Source organism: Emydura macquarii, unplaced genomic scaffold (genome assembly GCF_026122565.2).
Source record: "Emydura macquarii macquarii isolate MOO-44397 ecotype Brisbane River unplaced genomic scaffold, CSIRO-AGI_Emac_v2 contig_374, whole genome shotgun sequence".
Classification (NCBI taxonomy): Eukaryota; Metazoa; Chordata; order Testudines; family Chelidae; genus Emydura; species Emydura macquarii.
This window is the reverse complement of record NW_027130511.1, coordinates 9,781,278-9,808,237: the sequence shown is the minus strand read 5'-3', so window position 1 is coordinate 9,808,237 and position 26,960 is coordinate 9,781,278. Positions and strand designations below refer to the sequence as shown.

At 40.4% G+C, this 26,960-nt stretch overlaps 2 protein-coding genes across 2 annotated transcripts in view; one reads left to right on the top strand and one right to left on the bottom strand.

Annotated features, from left to right (window-relative positions):
* Positions 1–12,647, bottom strand: part of SLC25A21 (solute carrier family 25 member 21) — a 353,337-nt gene extending 340,690 nt beyond the window's left edge. The window contains exon 1 of the mRNA XM_067533903.1: positions 12,352–12,647. Within this exon, the coding sequence (XP_067390004.1) occupies positions 12,352–12,418 (67 nt within the window). The 5' untranslated portion in view covers positions 12,419–12,647. The remainder of the gene's footprint in view (positions 1–12,351) is intronic.
* Positions 12,648–17,504: 4,857 nt separating this feature from the next.
* The window catches only part of MIPOL1 (mirror-image polydactyly 1), a 272,270-nt gene continuing 262,814 nt past the window's right edge, over positions 17,505–26,960 (top strand). Inside the window, exon 1 of the mRNA XM_067533876.1 lies at positions 17,505–17,733. The gene's annotated coding sequence lies outside the window, so the exon portion shown is untranslated. The remainder of the gene's footprint in view (positions 17,734–26,960) is intronic.

Below are 26,960 nucleotides of genomic sequence, written 5' to 3'. Positions count from 1 at the left end.
CTGGAGGACACCACTCATCAACACAACACAAACAACATTATGCCCAGGAAATCACGAAAATAATGTCCCAAACTGGGAAGTGATCTATTAAATGAAGGATGAAAAGTGACCTGTAAATTAAGTTTCCTATCAAAATTAGAATTGAAGAGGCTCTAGAGAACAAAGGCAAAAATAGCAGCAACCATGTAATCTAATGGATTGAACACAAATCTAAGAGCCAAAAGCTCCTGAATTCTAATCTAAAAAAACAATTTTTAGACACCCCCAACTACAATAATATTTGTCCAACAGGACAACCGCTACAAACAGGTTGGCCATGGGGCTTTGGAATGTCAATGAGATGATCTTTGAGGGCATTACCATTCTTAACTGTCTTCAGCTGCAGGAAAAATGGAGGCCATATGCTTGCCTTGCAATCTGTGTATCTGCCATCAAAAAAAAAAAAATAGTCCAAGGACAATCCAATAAATAAACGGGGGTGTGCAGGCCATGAGGCCTTCAGTTATTGGAGCGTCTGGTGTCTACACAGTGGTGAATTTTAGCTCTTACATTAATGGCATTTTACAAACATGAGCTAATTAATTACCAGCAACCATGCTAGGTGCTTAGAGGAACTGGTGCAGCTATAGGTGCAATCAAAAGCTAAGGCCATCTCTACACTGCCAGGAGAATAGCACCTTAGCTACAGCACCGTAGCTATACTGACTTAACAGTGTAGTGTAAACACAGCCTACATCGACAGAAGGGGTTTTTCCATCGTGGTAGGATTTTCACCGCCCTGAGCAATGGTAACTAGGTTGACCAAAGTATTTCCTTCATTGACTTAGCTGCATTTATACCAGGAGTTAGCTCAGCATAGCTACAGCGCTCAGGAGTGTGAGTGCTATACCTATATTGACCTAAATTTTAAGTGTTGACCAGATATTAGTGGCACTATTACTCACCAACTGATCCATGCTTCCCTTGCCCCCCACCTCACACTGCACACTCGCACACCTTTGTTTTTTGTTATTTTTAAACAGATTTGGAAAATTGAGGCACACAGTGTCAGGAACTCAGCTGCTTCCAGGCTCTGTTGCCTAGCAACGCAATGAGCTCAGGTAGGCCCAATGTACTAAGTGACTGTGCTCTTGACTGGTCAGAAGAGCCAACAGATCGCAACAGCGACACAGCGAGTGCTAAATGGGTTCTATGCCTGCAGCTGCACCTGATCTAATCTGCTTCCTATCTAGCCCTTGCTCCCCTCCCCACCCCTTGCCTGCTCTGCTCCAGCCCTAATCCCTGTCAGACTCTGAACTCCTGACTCTGACTTCTAGCATGTCTTCTGATTCTAGCCCTTGGTCCTATTCTGACTGCTGGCTCTAACCATTGGCTTGTCTTGTGACCATGCCTCTGGTTTTGAGCTCTGATTCTCCTCTGACCACTAGGTTGCACTGCCAACCCCTTGGTGTGTGACAGAGACATTAAGTGATTTTGCAAGGTCACATGAAGTGTGTGGTGGAAGTGGGAATAGAATCCAAGGGTGAAATCCCACTCTATTGAAGTCAATGCAAAACACCCATTGACATCAATGGGGCCAGGATTTCTCCAGGTGTCCTGATTTATATTTAGTGTATTAATCACAAGACCATCCTCCCCCTTCTGGCCAATTATGTATTACTATGTTATGTGATCTTTATTGTAGATTCATGTAAAACAGAAAATTTGATGTTGTGACTTTTATCTGCACATTACTAATTTTTGGGGAAAAGATACTGCTGTTTCTTAAATTGTAGAATTCCTAATAAAACAGAAGTTTAACTTTATTAATTGAATTTGTTTGTATATACATATATGTATAAGATTATACAGTATGTGTGTTTGTTCTCAGATCCTATTGATCATGAATATGAATGTTTCCTTCCTCTATCTTTACACTAATTTTTCAAACACTTTTTATCTGGACTGACATATTAAAATCTTATATCTCACCTGCAAAGGCTAAGCATACAAGTTTATTTTTGTTCCTTCCATAACCAAATCCTACATATTTTAACACAATGATAGTCTCACACCGCCATCTTGTGGATAATAAAGAAAATGAGTGGCAAAAGTAAAAGCAGTTTTTTATTTAATATATACTTTAATATCAAGATTTCTTTTGCTATATACCCAAGCTTACTGTCTCTCTCTTTCTTTTTTAAAAAAAGAACAATTATCTTAAATATAATTAGAGACCTTAATCAGAAAAAAGCCCCAACCCACTTGAGAGAATCATATTACTTCCCTGATACTTTCACATGCAGGTCGGACTACAGGTATAACATTTTAGGGACAAATTCTCCCTTCTGTCTATATGAAAGAGCCCGAACCTGCAGATCCAGGCCAAGGAGATGCCCAAGAAGTACTGGCATCATTAGTTGATTTTGTTGCTTTGTGTCCAACTAGTTACCCACTTCTACCTAGGACCCCCTCTGCAAAGGTGGGATTGATGATGTTTGGCTGCAGTCTGCTGCATTCTTCTTCCCTGCATCTCTTCAAATCCCCATGAGGAACCGGCACAAGGTAATAATGACTTAGTCTGCAGTCAGTAGATGACTTTTTCCTGTTCCCGTGGAAGTCGTATTATTGTTCATATCTCTAGACTAAGCTTTTCAACACAGGGACCTAGAAATTGTCTAGTGCAGATCACTCCTTGAACACTGCCATATAAATAATAATCAGTGTGGTAGGAGCTCTGGCATGCGGAAAGTTATGCATCTATTTCAAATATCAGTTTGTAAACTACTTTCCATAATTCCTTTATGCATATAGTGTATTATTCAGAAATAATTCCAGCAGCTGATTACCAAAAGTACAAACATTACATTTTTAAAAATAAATAAACATGACAAGAAACATGGTTGATCATTCTGGGTGAAATTTAAGATGTATGTTGACGTATGGACATTAAATGTACTAAAAATCAAATGCTGAAATCAGTGGGACTCTCCCATACTTAAAGTTAAGTGCTTTGCTGGATCAGAGGTCTAGAATGAAAGCCATGATGTTCTGGGAAGTACTAATCTCATTTATTATTGTCTTTTGTTCCCATACTTCTAATGTTTTCACTTCAATGGGACTACCCCTGTACTTAAAATTAAACAGGGGCTTATGTGCTTTGCCGTTCAGGGCGTTAATGACATGATTTATATACTATTTGCAGAGTGATTGTAGCCATGTTGGTCCCAGAATATGAGAGAGATAAGATGATTGAGGCAATATATTTTATTGGCCAACTTCTCTTGGTGGAAGGACAAATGCTAGAGGGTATACTGGGAAACTATTCAGACACAATAGGTAACTTGTATTCGAAAAGGGATTTTATCTAATATGGAAGTACAAAGCCTGAGGTTTCATCTTCGTTTATTTTCTATGTAACTTTTATATATTTGCTTTCCCTTACTATTTCATATTTGAACCGTCTTTTTTTCTATTAAATAAACCTTTTGTTTATTTTTACCCAAGCAGATCACTGATGTGCAAACTATATGGAGTGTGTGCGTGCCAAAGTGAACTGATAACTGAGAGACTGTTTTCACACCTTCGGGCATGATAAACCAGAGGGGAATGGTATGAGTGTCTGATAATTAAGAACTCAGGGAGGATGGATTTTGGGGAGACTTGGAACAGGGAGGGCTGTTGGTATCACCCTGCAGAGAATAATGAGGCTAGTGAGCGCCAGGGTGAGACCTTGTGCTTCTTGGATAGCTACTGGTGTCAGGAACCTGAACCATAGCTGTACAGGCCCCCCAACATTAAAGGGCATGTGGAGACAGAACCCCTTACCTGTCTAGGTGATCCCCAAAATGTCACATCTTGTCCCTTCCACCAACAGAGGTTGATCCAATATGAGATATTACCTCACCCTCTTAGTCTCTCTCATGATTTATATATGGATTATTTGTACATTGCCATAAATGGTTTATTCTGTTTTATTTGAAGCATTGAAAAGAATAGACATTTTAATTATGTTGCAAATGTATTGACCCTCAAAGCCTTGCATATCAAAATTTGCTCAGCTTATAAAAAAATATGAACTACCAACTTTGCAAACTCAACAGGCGTCAAAGCCAAGATGGACTGTCTTAGTCTTAAGTGAAATTGCAAAGGTGTTTCTGAGGACAGAACTTGACCTGCAGCATCTTTAATTGTAGGAGATGATGATTCATATGAAGGGAAGAGCTCAGCTTGGCTTTCAGATCCCTTGTTGAATGTGCAGGGCTGGTAGTTAGAAAAAAATTCTTACTTTCAAATTGGACAAAATTTGAAGTGGAACCTGTTACCTGGAACCTCACTGAGCTCCACTGATGGATACTTACCAGTTTGCTGTACTTGGATCCACCTGCTGGATCCCACATGCTCTTGGCTTGCTGGGTTTCAGCAGAGCCTAGGCACCATCCCTGGCTCAGGGCTTGAGATGCTCTTTCAGGGTACAGATCCTCCATTTAGCACCTTTTGACAGATAGAGTTCCTCAGTCCAACTGCCTCCAGCCTGAAATCAGCACCAGTTCTCCTAAGCCTCCCCAGTAGCTCTTACATGCTCTCAGAGTTCCACTGAAGCTGTGGACCTTCCAAATTACTGCTTCCATCCTCAGTGCTACATGGCAGTGAATGCAAGGGGCACTCAGACTTTGCAACAGAATTTCCAAATGAACCATACTTTTAAAGACAAAGCACAAGAGATATACAGATCTGTGGAAAGTAAGAAAGTAAGAAACCTGCATGCAAAACCCTGCCTCAGTTTCCTCACCACCCTTAAAAAACTTTTGGGTTTTGGTCAGTATCTTCCAGGGAGTCCAGGATCATCCTTCTTCTCTTACACAGCCTTACCCCGTTCAGCTTCTTGTCTTCTCTCTCTAAGACAATCAGTGAGGGAGCCTTCCTTTTATAAGTTCCAATTCTCTCCCCTCCACCACTGTCCCACATCTACTGACTCTCCTCAGTAGCTTTGAGTCCCTCACCAGATGATCATTGCTTGGTTCCCAGTCCACCTCAGAGACTTGATTGCTCAGCAGTATCCAGATTATTGTCCTAGGCAAGCTCATCCAGGTCAATGACTCTTCATTGCTTTTCTGAGAAAATTTTGGTCTGTATGCCATCCAAGTCTGTCTTTCTGCCTAAGATTCCTAGATTGATGAGAGAACTGAAGTCCATTTACTAAGTTGGGTTTGTGACTCTAACCCACTTATTCTGACCAATATGTTTTCCTACCTATGGTCAGGCACAAGAAAACAAAAATGGAATTTTTGCATCTGGAGTGATCACTTTGTCTGCTCCCCAAATAAAACAATATCTAGCAAAACACAAAGGCTGGAATTTCCAAGGGAGCTTAATGGAGTTAGGCTCCTAAATTCAATTGAATTTCAAGCAGATTGGGTACCTAACTCCAGTAGCCTCTTTCAAAATATCAGAGCCAAAGAGTTCGGCCAACCAACAATTCTGTTTTTCCATGAAGAAATATAAAGCGCAAAAAGATCAGTCACAACTATTTCTATTTAAAATAAACAAGTTTTTAAATGAAGGATGTTTTATTATATATGAAATTCCAATTTCCAGTATTCTTTTTAAAGACTAGAAGACATGAGTGCTGATTCTAGTACAATACTATTTATTAAACAGGGTAAATAGAAGAAAAAGAAAACAAGAATCACAGCAGAAGGGTGATACCCTATGATCCATTAAATACATTGGATTTGAAATCCTCCTTTGTATTTATCACTGACAAACAATAAGTCAACATTCCAAAATTTCAGCTTCAAAATATGGTTATATTTCTATTATTGGCACATGTATATGTGCTAAGCAAGTAGATGTATAAATTCAAAAGGATCAGAAGATAGTCACCTCTAATGATTACTTGTGAATTTATAGTTAGCATCAAGGATCTGCAGATGGAAGGTTACAGTATCTTAGGATTCTTGAGCTGGCAGTTCAACACACTTTACTTCACTCAGCCCAGGATGTGATTATAAACATAATTTTACACACTCAGTCCCTTAGGCATTGGTTTGGAAGACTGAGAGTCATCAAGATACAGCAGAAAGTCTATCTGGGAATCAGTCAACTCATGGATGGTGATCAGCAGAATCCCATAGCTCTTCCTCTGTCTTCAGACAGGCCTGAATTTACTTTGTGGGCAGGGCTACCTCTTGGTCTGGATTCTGGCTTCTCTGCAGTGACAGAATAAGCAAAGGGATTTTATGATCCTTTTGAATTAGAGAGTTAATTCTTCCTATACAGCTGGGACACTTTATCCTCTATTGGACTACTCAAATAATGGTTTCCAGCCATCTATCTTTAGATGTATTATGGATGTGCTGATGGCAGCGCCACAGTTGAAGCTGCACTAGAATTTTCTTTTTAATTGAACATTTTAATCTCCTAGTTTTGTTCTGTTTAACATTAAGAAAACTCATCTGTTTTCCTGTTAATTCCAGACATAATATTTCATGCCTTGATTCAGAGTTTAGCTATTACTTCACTGGAAAAAGAGCACACTTCAATTCATTGTTCTGAAAAAAACAAAAAAAACCCAAAACATTCATGTAATAGTCCAACTACAGTCATCCAAACCAAGCTCCTGCTTCTAATTACAACCTACCCATCCAGACAATGATCCCAAACCACACATTTTTTTAATCCTCTCATTAACCCCTTTTCAGCAATTAGCCAGTCTGTTCTGTCTTCCTCTCTGCTGACCATCCTCCCAACCTCAACAAGCATCCCAGACTCTCCCTCAGCTACCAAACTCTTATTCCACTAACAAGCATCTAGCCCTGATTTTTCTCTTAGATGTAACTCTCTCCACTGCTTACCTGCTCCAGTGACAAATGCCTTGTCCTGATTTCCACCTCATCCCCCAGCTGCAAAACCACACTCTATCCCTCATCTTCTAAAGACAGTCCCTAGTCTCCCTCCTGTTTTCACTCCGTCCATCATATACAAGAATCACACTTTCCATTTCATACACACTTCCCTCACAGGTATAGACCCGCACCACCCATGTGTCCTTCCAACCAAGTGCTCCAGTGCTTATTTGCCAAACCCCTCCAGTTTTCCTTTTCATTCCTCAGTTTCTTCCCCTGATATGGATTCTTGAACAATGCAATCCACTCACATGGTATGAGAGAGTAAAGCCAGTGATCAAGTTCAAGCTCTGCCCTATTCCAAGTTTCACCCAGAGCACAGACACTGTGAGGAATAGTTGTTCCCAGGGTAAATGGGAACTGAAGGCTTGATAGCAAGGCCATCTAGGAAGAAAAACGGCATAAAAGCAGTCTTCTTTTCCTTATAGATAAGGGGAAGGACTTGCTGTGGTACTTTTTCTCTAGTAAAAGAGAGAGACATACAGAAGAAGCAAGAGTTCCTGTGGACAGCTACCAGAAAAGCTAAAGTGATCTGAACTCAGTAAAGAACCCTGGAGATGAGGGAAGCACTTGGTGGCTCTGAGGAAGTTCAGGGAAAGGCTTCTTGAACAACTGGGTAAAAGGAACTTTTCTTGTCTGTTGGAACATTATGTAAGGAGCTTGGAGAAAGAGATAGACTGGACATAAAGTGAAGGAAACAGCCTTTGGCAAAGTGTGGGCTCAAGGCCTAGAGTGGATGGCTGCTTACTTTATAGAAGCTTAAACTGGAGATTCTGAGATTTGGAAGGTGGAAGTTCCCCTTCACTTCCACCACTTCCAGGGAGAAGTCCATAACCCAGCAAAGACTGGGGAAGACCTTGTTGTGACTTCAGCATACTCTCAAAGGAGTACAGCTTTCATTCTAGCCAAACGGCTAAACTATTTCAGCAGCAAGAAGACTAAGGCGGTGACTGAATCTGACATGGAAGAGGTAAGAGATCTTTCCACACTTAAGTTTAATGGATGAACTACACAGATGACTTTCAAATGTAATTCTGCACCTATCTCAGATGCCTTGCAGTCATGTCAAGATCTACATGCCTAAAGATACATTCCTAATCCTTCCTCCCAAACCCTTTAGATTACCTTTATTTTCCATTACAGGTGATCATATCAACTTCTTCCATTTCATCCTGACCTGTAACCTGGGGGGTCACGTTTGATTTTTTTCCCCCTCTCTTCTTCTTCTCCCTTATCAAGGTCATGAACAAGACCCATCACATCTTTCGCAAGACTTCAATTTTATCCCTTCTTTTCTGTCCTGACAGCTTCTTTTTGTCTTTATCATTTTTCCATCTAATCCACTAGATTCTGCTCTACACAGGTCTTTTTGACACTAAACTCTCCTCTCAAGTCCATCCAAAATGCTGATACCAAAATAATCTCTCTCACCTGTTACTTAGACAATGACATCCCATCTGAGTCACTTCATTGTCTCCCCACTGCTCTGTGCAATTAGTTCAGACGTCTTCCCCTGCTCACATTCCTTCCTTCTTCTCTCTGTTCTGCTAACACCATCAACTTCTGCATCTGGCTTCCTTTTCTTATAATTAGCTCTATGCCTTCTTTCATGCTGCCCCTTATGCTTTTGCAGCATCACGCACAAGAAGAATGTTTTTACAATATATGAAAGTGTTTTTGAACTACCAATACAATACCAATACATTTACTGAGTAACCACATAAATATAACCCATGCCCTTCCTCTTTTCCCTTCCACCCCTACCTTTCTGGCGCATCCAAATTTGTCTGTCAGGTTAATCACTTAGCATGTAAATTCCCCAGAGCAGGGACTTTTGTGTGTTCTCTGTGAAGTATCTAAAATGTACTGACTCTTCAGAAATCCACCCAGAAACTAAGTAACATAGAGGGGTTAATTTTCAATTTTGACTTCTTAATCTCAACTGTTACACTTTCCAGTTTTCATCTAGGTCTTTCATTTACAGACCCCTCTCCCTCAGATGTGATTCCAATTATTACTATTGTTAATGCTACTTATGACATTTTATCAGAGTATTTTCAAACTCATTGGAAAGGGATATCTATACAAGTTTGCAGTTAGCACCATATGTAGGAATCTGGATAATGGTAAAGGATGAAAACAGGGATACACATGGCCTTGTAACAGCATGCCTCTGAACTAGTTTCAGTGTGTTTATCCAAGGATAATTTGTAGAAATGTTGGTTACAAAGAGATAGTTTTATCAGCTTACTCCTTGAAATGCACACCTGACCCAAAGGGGGACACAGTTGTTTCATATTACTTTGTGTTCCATATATAAAGAGGCAAAAAACCCATGGTCCCTTCAGGAGCAAGGTCTCCTGCCAGAAAACCACCTTTTGACACAAAAACCTGTAGTTTCAGGTCTGATTTCTCAACACTGAGCTGCAGTTTTAAAATTAAATTTGAGGTATCAACTCCTTTGATGGAAACATTTAGTTAATAAACTTGTGTTGTAATAACACAATTCACAAGTTCTGTACTTCTCTTCCTTTCTTTTTCATCCACATCACTTCTAATAGTCTGTAATGCAAAGAAACTGGGAAGCTTTTCTGATCACTGAAAACAGAGATTGAAAAAGACCTATTTGGCCATGCAGTCTACTTTCCTGTCAATGCTGGATTGTTCTGAATATATTTTCTAGTGGTCTGGCAAGTCTAGTTTTAGATGTCTCAAGTAAAGGGGTTTCTACCACTTACTTCACTTGGGAAACTGTTCCATAATCCAGTAATCAAGAAGTCTTTTATTTCCAGAGTAAATTTTCCTCTTCCTAATTTCATCCTGTTAGTCCTAGTTATACCCCCTTGTACCAAACTAAAAATATTCTATCACCTTGACATTTATACCCTTCTGATATTTGTGGATAATTATCATGCCCTGCTTTCCACACATCCAACTCCGACACAGAGACTCCCTAACTTGTCACTTGCCAAATTGCATATTTAGGTTCTTTTAATCTTTCTTCAAAAAACAGTACCTCAGCCCTAAATCTTGTGGTTTTCTTTTCACAATGTTCCACCCAATTAGACTACATTTTTCAAGTATGGAGTTGTCCATAAAGAAGTTGGGGCTGCCTTCAAGGGGTAGTGTAGGCAGGATAGAGGGAGATAGAACAGCCAGGAAAATTAACTAAGGTCTTGGCTGAGCAGGAGGTCTAGGTCCTCAGCCAGTGATTTAGGGTTAGATATTTACTCATATTTATGATCATAAAGTGCATATCCATAGCTCTAAGCATGACATGGCTTTATTATTTTTCTGCCAGACTATTAATTCTCTCTAAGGATCATTGAATGTATTTATTTTTTCAGACTGAGGATGGTAAATGAGCGTTATCCGCTTGTAGCGAAGATTTAAAAAAAAATGTTTGACCGTCAAGAAAAGAAAAATCCATTAGATTTGAATAATGATCTATGAGGGAAAATCTGCTATTCCGGATTAAATGATGTTTATTGTGTGTATGTGGTTTTGGTTTTGACTCTCTTTGCTTTATTTATTTATATTTGTCATGTTTATATGTATATTGTGGGATTGAAATTAAGCACATTTATATTCTCTGCTGTATCAGGGCCTAAAAGACTATAGTACCTCGATGACAGACTGAGTTTTAAACATTTTAAGACAAAAGAGCTACTGTCTACTAGTTTAGGTCTAATTAAAAAAAAAATTGTTTTACACAACCTAATTTAAATGCTTACATGATTTAAATAATCTAACTAAAAAAAGCAATATTTTCTTTAGATATGCAAAACAGCGAGAGTCCTGTGGCTCCTTAAAGACTAACAAATTTATTTCGGCATAAACTTTCGTGGGCAGAAACCCACTTTATTGGATGCATGAGATCCACTTCAGATATGAACGCCCTCTACACGATTTGCAGCCCAAATGCTGAAGTGTTCTACTACATGACAATCAGAAAGTAATACTAGAAACAAAATACTGCTATTGTCCAAGCTGAATTAAATGCAAAAACTGAATATCATAAATTTTGTAATATTTAAAGTTTACAGTTTTAATAATCACATGAATTAGTGACAGGTTATTATAAGTTGATTGTGTTAGTTTAATGCTATATTTCAGCAAAGTGTAAGATGTTCCTCTAATTTCTTCTTGGCAATACCACAGTATATCTCATTTTAAAGTTTACTGCTTAAAGTACAAAGTAAGAGCAGTGCAGTGTGCTTCCATTTTAAATATAGTAGTTACAGTTTCAATGGAGTACAATTTTTACTATTAATATTGCAGAATAGTAAACTCTGAACTGCATAACTTCAGGTATTATTAAGAATGTGTCATAATATTCTATAACAGTAATAACAATCCAGGACCTATTTTAACTTTATAATAACAAATAAAATGTGCTACATAAAATAAGTTTCTGGAGTCTAACACCGCTTTCTGCATAGTATGAACACTCCAATAAAGATTTATATAGGACCATAGTAAGCAAATATGGAAAAGATATTAGATTAAGTCCATGCTTCTTCAAAGAACAGATACAGCAGTCACTTGTTAGAGGAAATTTAGTGGGCCAGTAGCACCATTATAGTTAAACAGTAAGCTGATTTCAGTCTTAATAGCCTTTAAAAAAAATCAAGGTCCATTACATAGGATTTTAGTCCAAAGTACAGCAGAGGCTTCAAAAATTCTGAGTGCCAGAAGTTGGGACTGGAGGAAAGGGAACAGATCACTCCATAAATTGCCCTGTTCTGTTCATTCCCTCTGAAGCATCTGGCACCAGCCACCATTGGAAGGCCAGATACTGGGCTAGACAGTCCATTGGTCTGACCTACTATGGCCATTCTTATGTTTTAAATATTTCACCATTATTCCATAATGGCCTACAATACTGTTGTAACACTATTGCAAACTGTAGCTTTGGGGGCCTCAGAAGGAATACGGTAATATTTTATCAGCAATCTGCAGTCCAGGGCTGTATATTTACCCCGAGATGCACCAAACACTGACAGTAGAACTACACAGACGCATTTCTACACCCCTTCCGTTTGTTTTTCAAATCAAAGGAGGGAAAACCCAAGAACGCCACACGAGGAGGCTGGTTTAAAGTCCCGAGACGGAGGAACTGTTGAAGCAGGGAACCAAAGAGCAGGCTGCCACCTCGTCTCCTTTAGCCAGCGCACACACAGAGAGTGGGAGGAGCAGGCGGAGCCAACAGCCAGGGATCAGGAATTTGGGAATGGGCATTTGATCAAGGCTTTTTCGACTCCGTGCCCAAGAGACATTTTGCAGGGCTGGGGGGCAGAGTGGATTTTCAAGTGCCCAGGCTCAGCGTCGCAGGGTCACAGCAGGGGTGGTTGTAGCCCCGGCAAGCCGAGGGCTGGAAACATTGGTGAACTTAATCCCACCCTCCTGCAGGATAATCAGAGCCGCGAGCGCTGTCTGTCCAGGGTGAAAATGTCGGACTTACCCGCTGAGCCGCCTGCCGCGATCTGGTGGGACGCCTCCTGCACGAAGCCGCCCGGCTTCCTGGCCATTGCCACCTGCGCTCGGAAAGCAACAGCGCGGCCGGTCGGTCCCGAAGTGCCCGGCAGAGGCGGCGTGGGGGAGAACTAGCACCACCCGCCCGCGTGGGAGGAAAGAGTCTGAGACCGTGGCGGGGAGCGTCGGAGACCAGTCCCTGGCAGCGAGGGGCAGAGGGAAGCGTAAGGGCTCCTCCGCCCTGGGACCGTGTGGCTCGCTCGGCGGGAGGAGGAGGAGGAGGACAGAGGCAGAGCGTGAGAGCGAAGAAGGAGCCCAGTTGTACGTGCAGGGACCTGCCTCTAGCGCGCGCTCCCTCCGCAGCCCGGCCGCGGCCCGACCCCCTTAGCACAGCAGCAACTTTTACACCCAGCGGGCGGGGGCCGGCTACGGCTCGGACCCTGGGCCTCGAGTCGCTGCCCTGCTCCGGGACCGCAGGGCAGCAGGTCGCCTGTAGCTTTGCAGTCTGTAAATCAGCCCCTGCCGGTTGAGAGGGAGGCAGTTTGGAGAAGAGAGAGGGAGAAGCTGAAGGGGGAAGCCCTGTCACAAGGGGCAGGGAGGCGGGAGCCCCAGGGATGGTCGGAGCATCCTAGCCAGTAGGAGAGCGAGCAGAAGGTGCCTCCAGGCTGCTCATCATCTCACACCCCGTCAACTGATCCAGCTCTTCTTCTCCCTCCCGCTCACTTCATTGCGCCACTCCCCTTGCTGGCCCCAGGGCTCAGATCCCTAATGCCCAAGTAACTCCCTGCTCCTGGCTGCCCCCAATTTACTAGCACAACACCCTGCTTCCCCGACCCCTGCACTTGGCTGCCCCACCCCCTTTCTCCTCCAGTTGACCCCCCAGCAGTCCCATGCTTCTTGTAATCCTCCTATAGTTCCCTTACCTTACACACATCCCATAGCTCCCTTCTCATGAGCTAGACATGAGCTTCCACCCCCACAGTGCCACATCAGCTCCCCACAACCTGCCAACACTCATTTCTTCACCCTGATGGCTCTTGACCCAATTTCTTAGAACCTTTGACTCTTCAGAGGGAAGAGGCAGTGGCTTTTGTTTTCTGGGGATGTCGGACTCACTTCCTGCCATCTCCCACCTTCAGCTAGGTGATACAAAATTTCTTGATCTCTACCATCTGGGATAAAAAGCTCCTCACTTTCCTTCCATGAGGGACACCCTCCAAACCGGATGCCAACTGGCTATATAGGAGGCCCTTTGGGATTATCTGAAAGAGATGATGAACACCCTGAACATGCATGTCCTGAATCCAAAGGTTGGCTGCTGGCTTCTGCTCTGGTGAAAGAACTAGATGACAATCCTGAGGGAATGAAGAATGGTTTTTGTCTCCTTCACTCTGAAGATCTTAACTTCTCCCTCAAAAGGTGTTCACCATCATACAACAGGAATCTTAGCTTCTGCTGAACCTCTTGAAGACAGCAAATATTTGTAGCCATGTGTGTTGGTATCCTTCATCACAGCCATCAAAGGCCATCAAACCCTAGTGGCAAGTTATCTCCAAGCCAAAATACCATATTTTTAAATTCTATCTGGTTTGGTTTTGTTTTTTTGGGGTAGAATTCAGTGAATTTTTGAGCTATTTTGCATATTCTGAACTGATATTTACCCTTGTATGACTCAATAGATTGGCATCAAAGTGGGTAGCATTAATACAGTGTTTCATTTACGTCCTGGGGCATCTGATAGGTTCATTCAGGGCTTTTGACTTTAAGGCCTTACAAACCTACTTCTCGATATAATTATGTGACACACTGATAAAAGGGCAAAGAATCTTTCAGGTGCTTACCCAGAGACCTGCTGGGCCACAGTGACTTCCAGGGTGAAATTCGAGGTGAAGTCAGTGGGAGTTTTGCCATTGATTTCAGTGGGGCCAGGCTTTCATCCAAAGCATTTAGTCCCAGCCACTGCAGCTTCTTTAGATACAGTCAGCCCCAAGATTCACCAAACACCAGTCCTTTAAGCCTGCAGTGAATAGCACTACACTTGGAGAAGTTTTTGAAGTCACTGTGCTGTTTCTTCTCTTCCTTTTTAGCATGATTTTGGAGGACATAGCTAAGGAACTATACACAAAACAAGTTTTAAGAAAAACTAGATTTTAGTTTTAAGAGAAACTAAAGCCCACATTAGAGGACTATGACAACTGAAACTTCGTTGAGTAAATGTGAATAAGAGGTGTGTAACAATGTAGTCACCCAACAGAAAAACAAACAAACAAAAAAAACCAACTGATGAATGGATATACTTGGAGTTGCCATGGGCTGTATAAGAATGTGACACTCTTGCAGATGATAATGATATTAGACTACTTTAAAATGTGAGAGTTATGATCAGTCTGCTGTTAAAAATATGGATCCAAGTCGGGGTTAAATGAAATCTAGTAGTTTTGGAGAAAATAAATAACTTTTCAACTCCCTTCTTATCTGGAATGATTCTGTGGGTGTACAATGTGATAAATATATTTAAAGTGGAATGTGTAATTTTTAATAAGTATTTTTCTACCTCTTAGATACTTTAAAGATTGCGAGGTGTCCAGAAACTGTGGAAATGGGGCAATATAAGTACCTAAATCAGATAATAAGATTACAGCACAACTTAATTTTGTATAGTATTTTTCCTACAAACAGCACCCCCAAAATGTTTTACAGAATTAATGCCTTCACAGAGCTAAATAATTAGTAAATGAGGAAAAATAAATATAGAGTAACTGGCAAGCGAAAATATATTGTGAACTAGGATTAAAGTGTCACAATTATGGCAAAATGCGGTAGAGATAAAGGAAAGTTGTTTCAGGTAGCAGGGGTTGCAGAGAAGGTTCTCATACCACTCATGGAGAGATTGTATGAAAGGACCATGAAGAGGCTAATCTTATATTTACAGAGGGAACAGGAAGGGAAATCAGGTTAGACTATTAGAGTCATTAGAAACCAAAATTAATCTAATTTTACCATTCCAGCCCATTTATGTGGCAGAAAAGCAGGCCTTCTACAAGCAGAAAAAGGAGTAATTTTTAGACAAGTGCATTTTGAAGAAGATACTTTGGTTGGCAGTAGGTAGTTATTGTGGGTGAACTTTTGAGATAAAGCACATTTTTCCTCCAGAGCCGGCCTTCCTGATAATTTGTCAAATCTCTTCCAAATGTGTTTTGCTACTTGGAAAATGAGTAGCTAGTCCGTTATTACTCAGAAGCCAAGGCCTGGAAATGTTTTGTTGTTAGAAAGATATTTTCACCAAGCTACAGTACAATTCTGATAAATTCTTTTGCTAAGCCTCTCTTGTGATAAAGTATTATCAGCAACTTCTGCTGACTGAGTAGATAATCCAGTGCTGTAAGAAAATGTAGCTGTTAATTGCTAACAGCAAAGACTCTACAAAACCTTTGATTGTCACTGGACAGTATACAAATGTGGAGAGTATTAATTATATGTAAAAAAAATGAATGCAGTGTTAAAAGTTGAGATTTTAATTGCAAAGAAAATCAGGAAATTCAAAATTATTGTTTCCACAGTAAACATATCTTGCCCCCCTTGCACATATCAGGAAACAAATAGTAACTTAAATTATTTAATATATGCATGTTATAAAGACTGAGTAATCATTGTGGGAATTTAGAATAACTCCCCTAAGATAATAAACTTTGAATGTGCTGACCTTCAAGTAATTAAAATCTCAACATTAATGTTTCATTAACATTTGCATTCGTTCCCTTGGTTTTGCTCAGTAAGAACGTTGCTTGATAAATATTGCAGTATCATCAAGCCCCCACTTTTCTAGGTTGTCAAAAAACCTGCTTATCTTGTTCCAGAGATGGAGAATCTGCTGTGCAATATCTTCTTTGATACAAATAACAGAAATAGAATTAGGATGGAGTAACAGTAGCAGTTCAGCCTAACAGTATCAGCAGGAGAAGGGTCTACAGTTGATCAGATCAGATAGGTGCCATTGCAGCAAAACAGGAATTTATGCAGAGAATTTGTGTATGTCAACAGAATACAATTAAGCTTTAAATAACCAAGATGTATATAATTAACATTGAGATGTGTCTGTTGTGGATATATCACCATAATGTCATTCTCTTATATAAAACATTAAATTCAATATTGCAGATCATCTTTAAGGTTTTCTAAAGAAGTAGTTAATGTAATATTAATATTAAATTTATTTTATCATATTTTATTTAATATTAATATTAAAATAAAAACAAATCCATTATAACTTTAGTACTAGGTGTCATGTACCCAAAACAAATATGATTAAACACTCCTCCAGGTTACTTTAACTTATAACATGCCTTTTCTCATTTGGCATCTATCTCCTGACCCCCCGCCCTCCCAAATACTAATGGCTGCACCCCCACTGGACAGATTTCCCAAAGCACTACAAGGTTTAATCCAGTGTTTTCATGAGCCATCTCCTCTTCTGCCCTTCCCAAACACTGCAACACCTGTGTTTACCTGGACCACAGCATCCTCTTTTTTAAAAGAACTAGTTCAGTAATATTCACCTATTGTTTATTTGATGATTTCCACTGTGAGGTATCAAATTATTAGTGAATAATAGTAATTAGTGCATTCTTAATGAATAACACACACACACACACACACACATTATTCAACCAACTCTACTCTTGAAACCAACATCTGTCAGGGCCTCCAGTTCTGGCATTGTCAGAAACAAACACATTTCCCCCATGCTATTAGCAAGAAACATCAGATTCTTCAGGTCCCATATCTTTCATAACAAATAAAACAAACAAGATCAGCAACCCAACAACAAACATCAAAAAGCAAACACAGGAACTTTGCCCTCCCTCCCCCCCCAAAAAAAATAATCCCTAGTGTGCTCCCGCCCTTTCCCATTAGTCACTTCTCAGATATAGCTGGCCTTTGCATCCCTTCCTCAAAAATCCCCCCACAGGCCCCGCCACCACAGCGCTCTCCAGAGCACTAAATCACCAACAATCCCCCAGTAAAAACATTCACCAAAGACTCCAGCCCCTACTTCCTCCTCGCGCTACTGGCTTCAGGGAACAGCTGATCGAATCCCACCTACCCCCCGTAGCTCCGCCTCCCATCCCCGGCTGCCCCGCTTCTTCCCTGTTGGGGCTCGCCTCTGCGCGCTCCCGCGGGCTGCGTGCTCCCCCCTCGGTGTCTCGAGGGCGCGCCCGTTGCCCTTGTCCGCCTCGGCTCTCGGGGCTTTGTTTGTTGGTGGGCTGGGGCTGGCAGCAGAGCGTGGAAGCGTCAGAGTGGGGCTGTGGGCACGCACAGAGCAGTGTCTCCCTCTGGGGTGCCTGGCACAAGCCATAGGAGGAGCACACAGGTAATGAGCTCACAGGGGCATTTCACCAGGCAGCTTAATGGGGGGGCCTGGCACTGCGTGTGTGTGATTGCAGCTGCTCTGTGCTGGAGTTAGGGTTTGCTCACGCGCTGCTCGTGGGGAGACCATGGGCCGGTCTGCAGAGGGGCCTGTGTGTCTGTGTGTGTACTGGATTGTGGGCTGTTTTTATAATCCCCTCCTGTGCTCAATGAAGACCACACTAATACAAGGCCACTTCATACGGTATGGTGTCTGTCCTTCCTACAAACTTTCTGCCCCTGCTCACCCCGCCCCCTCGGCCAGTACTTCACTGAATTCTGTTTGGCTTGTGGGGAGTGGCGGTCCCATTTTATTTAATAGTGCACCACACCTATCCCAAAGATTGCTGCTGTAATTGCTGGTGGAGAAGCTAAAGGGTGTGTGTGGGCTGTAGCAATTGAACTCCCTCATCTTTAGAGATGCTCAGTCCTAGCCACCTGTGAGGCAGATTGGCAAGAAGTGTGAGGATGCTTGTATTGTCAGTACCTGCCCTGTGAACACTGGATTTCAGTCCCTAGGCATCTTCATCCAGCCTTCAGGTCACCAAGTATAAATATTTTTTAATTTAGAGAAGTTAAGAAGTAAAAGAGGAACAAAAAAAAAAAGTGATTTGAAGGATGATGTATGGCAGTGATGTGGAGAGACAGGAAGGCTGTTCCAGATGATAAAATCTTCATTGGTTAGATTAGATGAGAGAGAAGACCCGTGCTAGATTAGTGGGAAGGGGAGAAGAGAAACAAGGTCTTTGAAGTAGACTGAAATTGGTCTATGGGTGGCATTCATAACAAGAAGGACAGTTTACAAAAATAACACTTCAGTTTTGTGGGTTTTTTGTCATAATTTTTTTTTTATTTTTTATTTTTTTAAATTATCTGTTGATTCAAAGTTAATAGTCTAATCTGAGTTTCCCCATATGCAGCAGGGATAATGCTTTCTTATGAACATCCTCAGGGTTTTGTGAGGATTAGTTAGTTAATATTTATAAAACCTGTTGAAAGGACTCAATAGTCTGAGTATTTAGCAAATTGGGAGGTAGTGGGGGGGACGTGAAAGAGGTCTGTGTGCATACAGACTGCATTTATCTGGATTAGATGAGACCATTCTGATTCCAGAGGGCCATTAATGTATTTTGCCACAGTGATCCAGATATGGAAGTAACTGTTGGACTGGGAGGATGGGGGGGTTGGTCAAGAATAGATAGGGTGAGTGAGGGTCCACTGTACCTCTGCTTTGCATTTAGTAATTATCTTTTGTAATTTGCAAATAACAGGAGTCTCTCCCCTCTTTACAGCAGAGCACTGTGAAATGGGCCTGTATTACTAAATCTTCATTACTTATATCAAGCTGCTCTTATTAATATTTTATAAAGTTTTAAAATACGTAATTAAACTATGCCATAGTTGTCAAACCAAACAAAATAGAAGTGACATGTATTAGGCTCAGAGACAAAGATGGCTATCAACTCTGACACCCATCACTAACTAATATAAGGGCAGCATTGACTTCGCTCTCATGATAGTCACCCTCCCGGCTGGAAGAGAAGTGGCTGCAAAGGCAGTTGTCAAATAGAAGAGAGGAAGGACTAAGATGTAAATAGATATCTAGAATTTACACATTGAGAAGGTCTGCAGTAGCGGGGTATGCAATCCATCTCCTGGACAATTCAGCACTGATCACTATTGCATGTTTTTCTAGTGCCATGTCTAGTCTAGCTTTAAATGTCCTATGTAGTGGGACCAAGCTAATAGATCTTGCTATCAGGAAGCTTTTCTTGATATTCAGACTACATTTTACCTTTCTAAATTTAATCTGCTATTCCTCCTAGTTTTGCTGCTCTGCTGCCTAGGGGCAGGGCCACCCCGGGGGGGGGGGGGGGGCAGGGCGCGGGAGAAAGTACACTTTACTGGGGCCTGGAGGCCCTGTGGGGCCCAGCCCTGGCTGCAACCCCCATTATCATGAGGAAAAAAAATTTCATGGCTCATGAAATTGTATGTATGGGATGAGGAATTATGGTATGTGTGTGTTTAGTGGGCCCAAAAAAATTATGCTTGGGCCCTGCCTAGGGGATATCAAATGAGATATTTTTCTAGCACTCAGTGTTTTCCCTTGACATCTAATCAGCTTTCTCTCTCTCTCATTTGCTGTATTTCACTTTGTTTCCCTCTGGAGTTATTAGCTTGCAATTTTTTGCCCATATTTCCAGTTTGTCTGGGTCTTTGTGCCATTTCTGTGTCCTCTCTATGGTTTGGTGCCCTTCCCAGTTCAGTATCATCTGAGAATTTCACAATTGTGGTATTTACTCCTTTTTCTCAGTTACTGAGCATATTAAATCAGATCAGAATGATCACTAATCTTTTTGGTCTGCCCTCTTGATACATTGTAGTGTAGGGGATGTTGTAGCATACTGTTATTGTCCTGAAGGAAAGCGTGTGATGTTACTTCTAGAAGGGCTCAAAAGCCAGGTCTGTTCTTGACACTCTCAGCTGCTCACTCCTCTAATTTGGTGGAAAAGTAAAGGATAATCTAGGCTTTCACTTAAATATACTACCCTTTCTTTCCCCTCCCTATGTGCAGAAAATGCCATGTGCCTTGAAAATGCAAACTGGTCACGAGAGTTGAAAGGAAGGAAGAAACTCTAGCTGGGCTCAACTTCTGCTGCAGGATGCAGTAGGCTTAAAGATTTGTCTCACATGTCACCCACAGGTTTATATAAAACGAGGCAATTGCTTTTGAGGTATATCCCAAAGAGTCCTCTGGCTAACTCTTCCCAAAACCATTAGGCCATCCTTGTGCATAGTAGTGTCAGCAGGAGTCAGTTACATTTGTGGAAGGAGGCCAGTGGTTAAATATATTTTGCAGGAGCAGCAAAAAATGTAAAAGCATAGCCTGTAACACGTTGGCTCAAACCTCTTAAATCTGTGCTGAGGCTTCCTTTCGCTTGTGTGGATTAGTGAATATTTTATTTTAAAAGTTGCTCCCGGGCTAAGGCTTATTTTAGCAAATTCCATCCTATAGCAATATGTCTACAGCTAAATATTTTTCCTTCTCTTTAAAAGTAAACTTTGTGGAAAGTCATGTAAACCTCACTGGAGATTGAGAACTTCTGTTTATTCACAGCACACGTACAGCATGGAAAGCATCAATGCAAGCTCCTTCATTCTCCTTCATCAATATGCCTCAATGGTGCTCTGGGTCTACTATATCTAAGGATGAGAGAACAGTAACCATGATATAGTAATCCTTAGCATGTACAATATATAACACTTTTTGTAGTTAAAGCACTTCATAAACCCTAATTTGTACAAACTACCATCAAGGGTGCTTATCGCTACCAAATTTGATTGTGGTTATTTGTTGTGCATTCCTTCGCACTAGGAACTCAACAGAAAAATGGGTGTTTGTAATGCAAACGTTAGTCAATAATATCTTCAGTGGGCTGGCTTAGATATGTTGTTATAGAAATTATATGGATATAGCTAGATATCTTAAAATTAGAATGGCAAAAAGAATATTATGAAATTGAAGATAGCAGGAGTTGATATTTGATTATCCGCACGGCTATTAGTGAGCTAAATGATGTTTTAGTATGTATTGATCTGTGCAAATCCAGTCGAACAGACACAAGTTAACAATTGCTTGAGCATTTTTTTACTACAGTTCTTCCATCTCCCTTGTAATAGGTGCTGTACAAACACTTAAGAAGACAGTCCTCACTCAGCCACATACACTGAATACCAAAGGATATGTACCACATAACTGTTTGTGGCTTTCTTTATAGTTAGAATGGGAAATAACATTGACATTGAAGTAAATTTAATTATGTTGAATGGGAAATGCCAAATTTTTAATTTCACCAACTATTTAAAACATGAATGAAGGGATTTTACACAAATAAAAAAAAAAGCTTTGAATTTAGAACAAATGTATTTTTTTAGTGTGTAAGGATAACTTTTTTAAAGAAATGTTATTAGCAACTGAAAACCAGGTATTTGGATGAAAATGCTAGCATAACCTTAACTATAGCATTGCTACCTGGCAAGACTGTGTAGAATTTAGTCTTAATCAGCACACAGCAATCTTAGGTCAGCCTTGCATTTCCAAAGGATGTGTGTAGCAGTAAACAGTATGAGCAAATGTCAACTGCATATACAAATAATTTGCATAATATTGTCACTGAAGTTGGCTGAATCTCACTGAACACATTGCCAGACATTTTTACTTTTTAGAGGTATTCAATCTCAGCTAAAATTATGCAAGTAATTCTGTCATTTGTCTGACAGAGGCTACTGCTTATAATGCTTGTAGGAAACTATTATATTGTCATGAATGAAAACAAGTTACTCTGCATGCAAACAAACAATGATTGTTTCCTCTTGGGATACTTTTGAAAGAAAGCAGAAATAATGCTTGTTTGAAATCTTTCTTTATGTCATACTCACCTCTTCCCTCCAGTATTCAGTATTCATTTCAGAAGGATGAGGGGAGGATAATGAACAATTGAATTGATTCGGAGGTTGGACCTAGGTGTGCTCTTTCTCTGGTGTGTATAAATTAATGAAAATACTCTTATTTCAAAAAGAAGTGTCCTAGTATTATTGGCATCAAAGAGGTGATGGTGACATGGAGGGCTTTACTTTCAAAATGTAGTTCATTATCCTGCTTTTAAAACGCTGTTTAAAAGTAGAAGAAAAAACATTCTGAAAAACATCATGAGCGGTAATTACCTTTCTTGATTCTGGACTTCATTTAAAATGTTCAGTATTGAAAAGGGTCAGAGAATATTGTTGTGACTTTATTTACATGAATAGATGCAAGTATTGTTAGAATGTTCTCCTGTTTTAGTAGAGAATGAAGTCTAGTAGACTGATATTATAGATCTGTTTGATGACGTCTTCCTAGTGAGGAAAACTGATATGCATGCATTGCAATTTATAGCTATTGAACTAGTCAGCTAAGGGCCTGATCCTCTTCACTTTGAAATCAATGGCAAAACTCCCATCAATTTCGATAGTGAGGGATTGGGTCCTAGATATGGAAGAAGTAATTGGTAATGAGCTCACCTCCTGTCAGTAAGGATTTAATGATGTAGAATATACCAAAATGAACCAAGGAGCTCCACATAACATACTAATGGCCAAATTCAACCCTTACTTTCATCCTGGGTAACTCCACTGAAGGCAGAATTTTGTCTTTGTGTAATGTGTTCATTTGAATAGCAATATTCGAGTCAAACTTGGGGTAAATTTAAATGATACGCATTTCCAGCAGGCAAAAGGGCAAAATCTAAATCTGTTTCAGTAGATTCTCTGCTGCTAGTACAAAGTGTGATGCTTTAGGAATATAAAGATAATTAATATATTAATAGAATGGGGAAAAGGTTTAATTCTTTGCTGATGAATGCCACTTATAATGTTTAATAGTGAGTAAAATCACAGTGTTTTGGTTTCTGATCAGTTTGTATCCAAACTTCACCTGAGATTGAGGAATCTTTTTTCATGAATGCAAGATTGCTTAATAGAAAGCTGCTTCTGTGCTCCAGAATTGTGTACTTGAAGTAAATTGGCTGAGTTTTTAATAGTATTTAGAACATATGGAGCTTTTCTGGTGATTTCTGCTTGATCTGTGTTTTAGCTTTTTGAGGGAAAACGCACTTTTTGAAAAATGTACACTTAACATTGAAAATCGCTGATCAAACTTCTGTATGGAATTGTTTACTTAAGTGCAGATACCGATTTAGGAAGTGGTACCAAGCTTAGACTAGCTTGGGAGAAGCAGAATAAGGTTCTTTCAACCATGTTAGTGGATACGTGTGAATTCCAATATTTGTCACAGAATTTGGACAATTAAAAAAATTACCATGCTGCATTCCAATTTTCAGGACATAAATCTTTGCAGGACTGGAGTCTTAATTTGTGTTTTCTTAGTTATATCAATTAATTTTCTTTAGGAGAAGTGAGTTCCACTTCAATTTTCTTGCAATACTACATTCAGCAGTACATACTAAGTGCAGGATTCAAATTTGAACCCCTTCTTTATATTCTACTCTATCAGCAAATGAGAAGATTGCCCCATTCTTGGGTGTAATAAAAATACTTCTGATATAAGAATAAAATATCTTGGCACATATTTGCTTTTTTGACAATTTCCCCCTATACATTATAGATTAGCTTAATTTTAAGAGCTTACCTGATTGGCAGAAAGACAAGTTCATATACAGAGAAGTGGCTGTTTCAAGTAGAGTTGGAATGGATTAAAATAACATTGTGGAAACCTGGCATTCATGTGTTATTTCACTGATGCAAGCACACCACTCAGTGGCCTTCCAGTTCATCGCAGCAGGTTGGGTATCTTAACATTTCAGAAGCAGGAAATGCTTATGGGCCATCCTCCATGTGCTAAGTGCAGAAAGTGTTACTTACTCAAGTAACTTTATTTGGTTTGGAATGCATATTATTATGTTAATTAATTTTATTCTAATTGTGTGATGGAGGAGCTTGCAACATAAGAATTTACTTAGAAGCACGAGTGATAATATCGTGCTATACAAAAGCATATGTGTTGGAAATCTTTCCTGCATATTTAGCTACAGCATAGGCCTTTGTTTTGTATCAAATGAATACTAACACACTTATTCTACACCCCATTCTGTAAGTTTTGTTCTTGCCAAATGTTTTGATACAAAATCTTATTTTATAAATGTTTTAGAAACTTATTTTAAAGAAATGTTGTTAGTACTACTTTATATAACTCCTGACCTGTAAAGCTAGGGTATGTACTGTGAATAACACATGATTTGGAAGAAGTTAAAAATAATATGAAGTATTTGTTAGTATCTCTTAGGTACACTCCAATAAAATCATAATGTTGTGATGTTAAAGTCCAGGATCTTGTCAGGGCTAGAAACAAGTGCTGTAGCCCATTGGAAAGAGGCGAACCACCTCTCCTATTTGAAGTGACCTTCCCATGGATTGTCACATGAGATTGAACATGAGGTCGGCAGCTCCAAAAGCATAGGCTGCTACCATTTGAGCCAAAGGAGTAAATCTCTCTGGTAGCAGTAGTAGATTAAAACGTTTTATTAGAAAATATTTAAGCACAAAACAATAAAGCGATAGTCAAGGTTCAAAAAGCACAGCAATACAGCATCCGGGGATGACATGCAGTGGGGGGGAATGGGGGCTGATCGAGGATGAGCTGTGGCCCGTGGGAGGGGCTGGGGGTGTGGGGCTTGAGGGTTGTAGGAGGGTATGGGGGAGGGAACGCTATCCAGCGTGGAGGGAGCGTCTCTGGGAGGCATTGCCAGGGAAGGCGAGTGAGTCCATGCGTGGGGGTGGAGGTCTGGGGAGTACAGTGGCGTACGGGAGGATATGTGGATTGGGGGACGCTATCCATGGTGGAGGGGATCCCTGAGAGGTTGAGGAGGGAGGGTCCCTGGGGGGTATTTGCCAGGGAAGGCAAGTGGGTCCATGTGTGCCACTACTGGGGGACATGGCACACTTAGCCTACCTGTTACATGTTGTATAAAACACTTATTACTAGACCTGAAGGTACTGAATGTTAAATCTTTTATTTGTCCAGCACTAAATGCTGCAAGTACTGGATATCATGATTTTGGGTGGAAAGAAGTAGTTTCGTCATATGCCATTTTCTGAAAAATACTTTTATTTTCCTAAATGGTAGGTTTTTACCTGAAAGCTGTTTAGAGGCTTACAGTGTAAGCATGTGTGCTAAGTAGAATGGTTTATTTTATATATTTAAAGAAAATAAAAGAGAGAAAATAGTTCTGGCTGAGACGGATTAGAGAACAGAGTGCAAGCAAGGTGTACATAGTGATGCCATTTATTGTTATTCTTTAAAGTGCCACAGGACTCTCGCCATTTATTGCCTTGATATCACCACAGTACATACTAGGTTGCCGAGTCTCCAGGGTTGTCCTGGAGTCTCCAGGAATTAAAGATGGTCATGTGATGACACCTGCAGGAATACGTCCAACCAAAATTAGCAGCATTGTACATAGCATATTAATCTATTGTATTATGGTGGAGCAGTAGCCAGACAATAGATAACGTTGCATCAGAGTTTTCAGTTCAACAGGAATCTTTATCCTTTATATGAGGTGCTTACTTTCGTATATAATTGAGCGCATAGATAATGTATGTAGGTATAATAAAATCCATCAATGCTGATATGAATGCTGGGCTTCGGAGAAGGTGGCATTAGTTTCCCATAAATACAATTCTTCTTCTCCAAGGTTCTTGATCTGTGGTTGGACTGTTTAGGGTTCAGTTCTGCAAAGTACAGAACTGCAACTCACATTTAGGTCAAGAGAAATTTGAGGTTGCTCAGGATCTTGCAGTATTGAGTGTTCAGCAGTGACAGACCTACAGAAAAATTGACTGGCTGGTTTTAGATGCAGTCCCAGTGAGTGAAAGTAGCAATATTTTTCATCCTATTTATTTTGCGTGTGTGTATTTACTTGCTCAGTTTGTGTTTAATTTTCAGCATTATGTATATTGCATTTATGTCATAATTTTTCCTGGCTTGTTATACATAAATGCCATTCTCTGTTGCACCAAAATATTGGGACATGGTTTCCCTTGACAGAAGAATCTCTGATACAAACATCATATGAGCTGCTTGCTCTATGGCAATTTGTATTTTTTAATTAAGGTATTGTGAATGAAGAAATGGAAATAAAATATCAGTAAGTATTCAATGTACTTTGCATAATTTCAAACCCACACAAGTATCTCAAGTCTGAAACTGAGAACAGAGCTTGAACCTTTTTGAGGTTTGCATTCTGCATGGTACTGGCATTTTGCCAATTCCCGTCTTTCACTATCAGTGGCTGCCCTGGTAAAACACATGGATTTTTGGCTCTGTCAGGGTGCTAACTTTCATTCCATCACACAGTTAAAAAGAGGAAGAAAAGAACCTCTGTGACCTTTGGGTAGGATGACAGATTAAATATAACCCTTTTTCCCTGTCCTCTGTCAGAAAGAGATGGCGGAGATCCGTACATATCTCTTTCTGTCATTCAAGGGAGCAGGAAGTGGTCCTCTCAACCCTTTAGAGCCATCTCCATCTGCATTCACCCACCCCAAAAGGCTCCAGGTACCAAACCACCTTTCTTAACAATGTTGTTCGATAGGTTGGATGTGGTTAGCATGTAATGTTCCTCTTTAGTACTT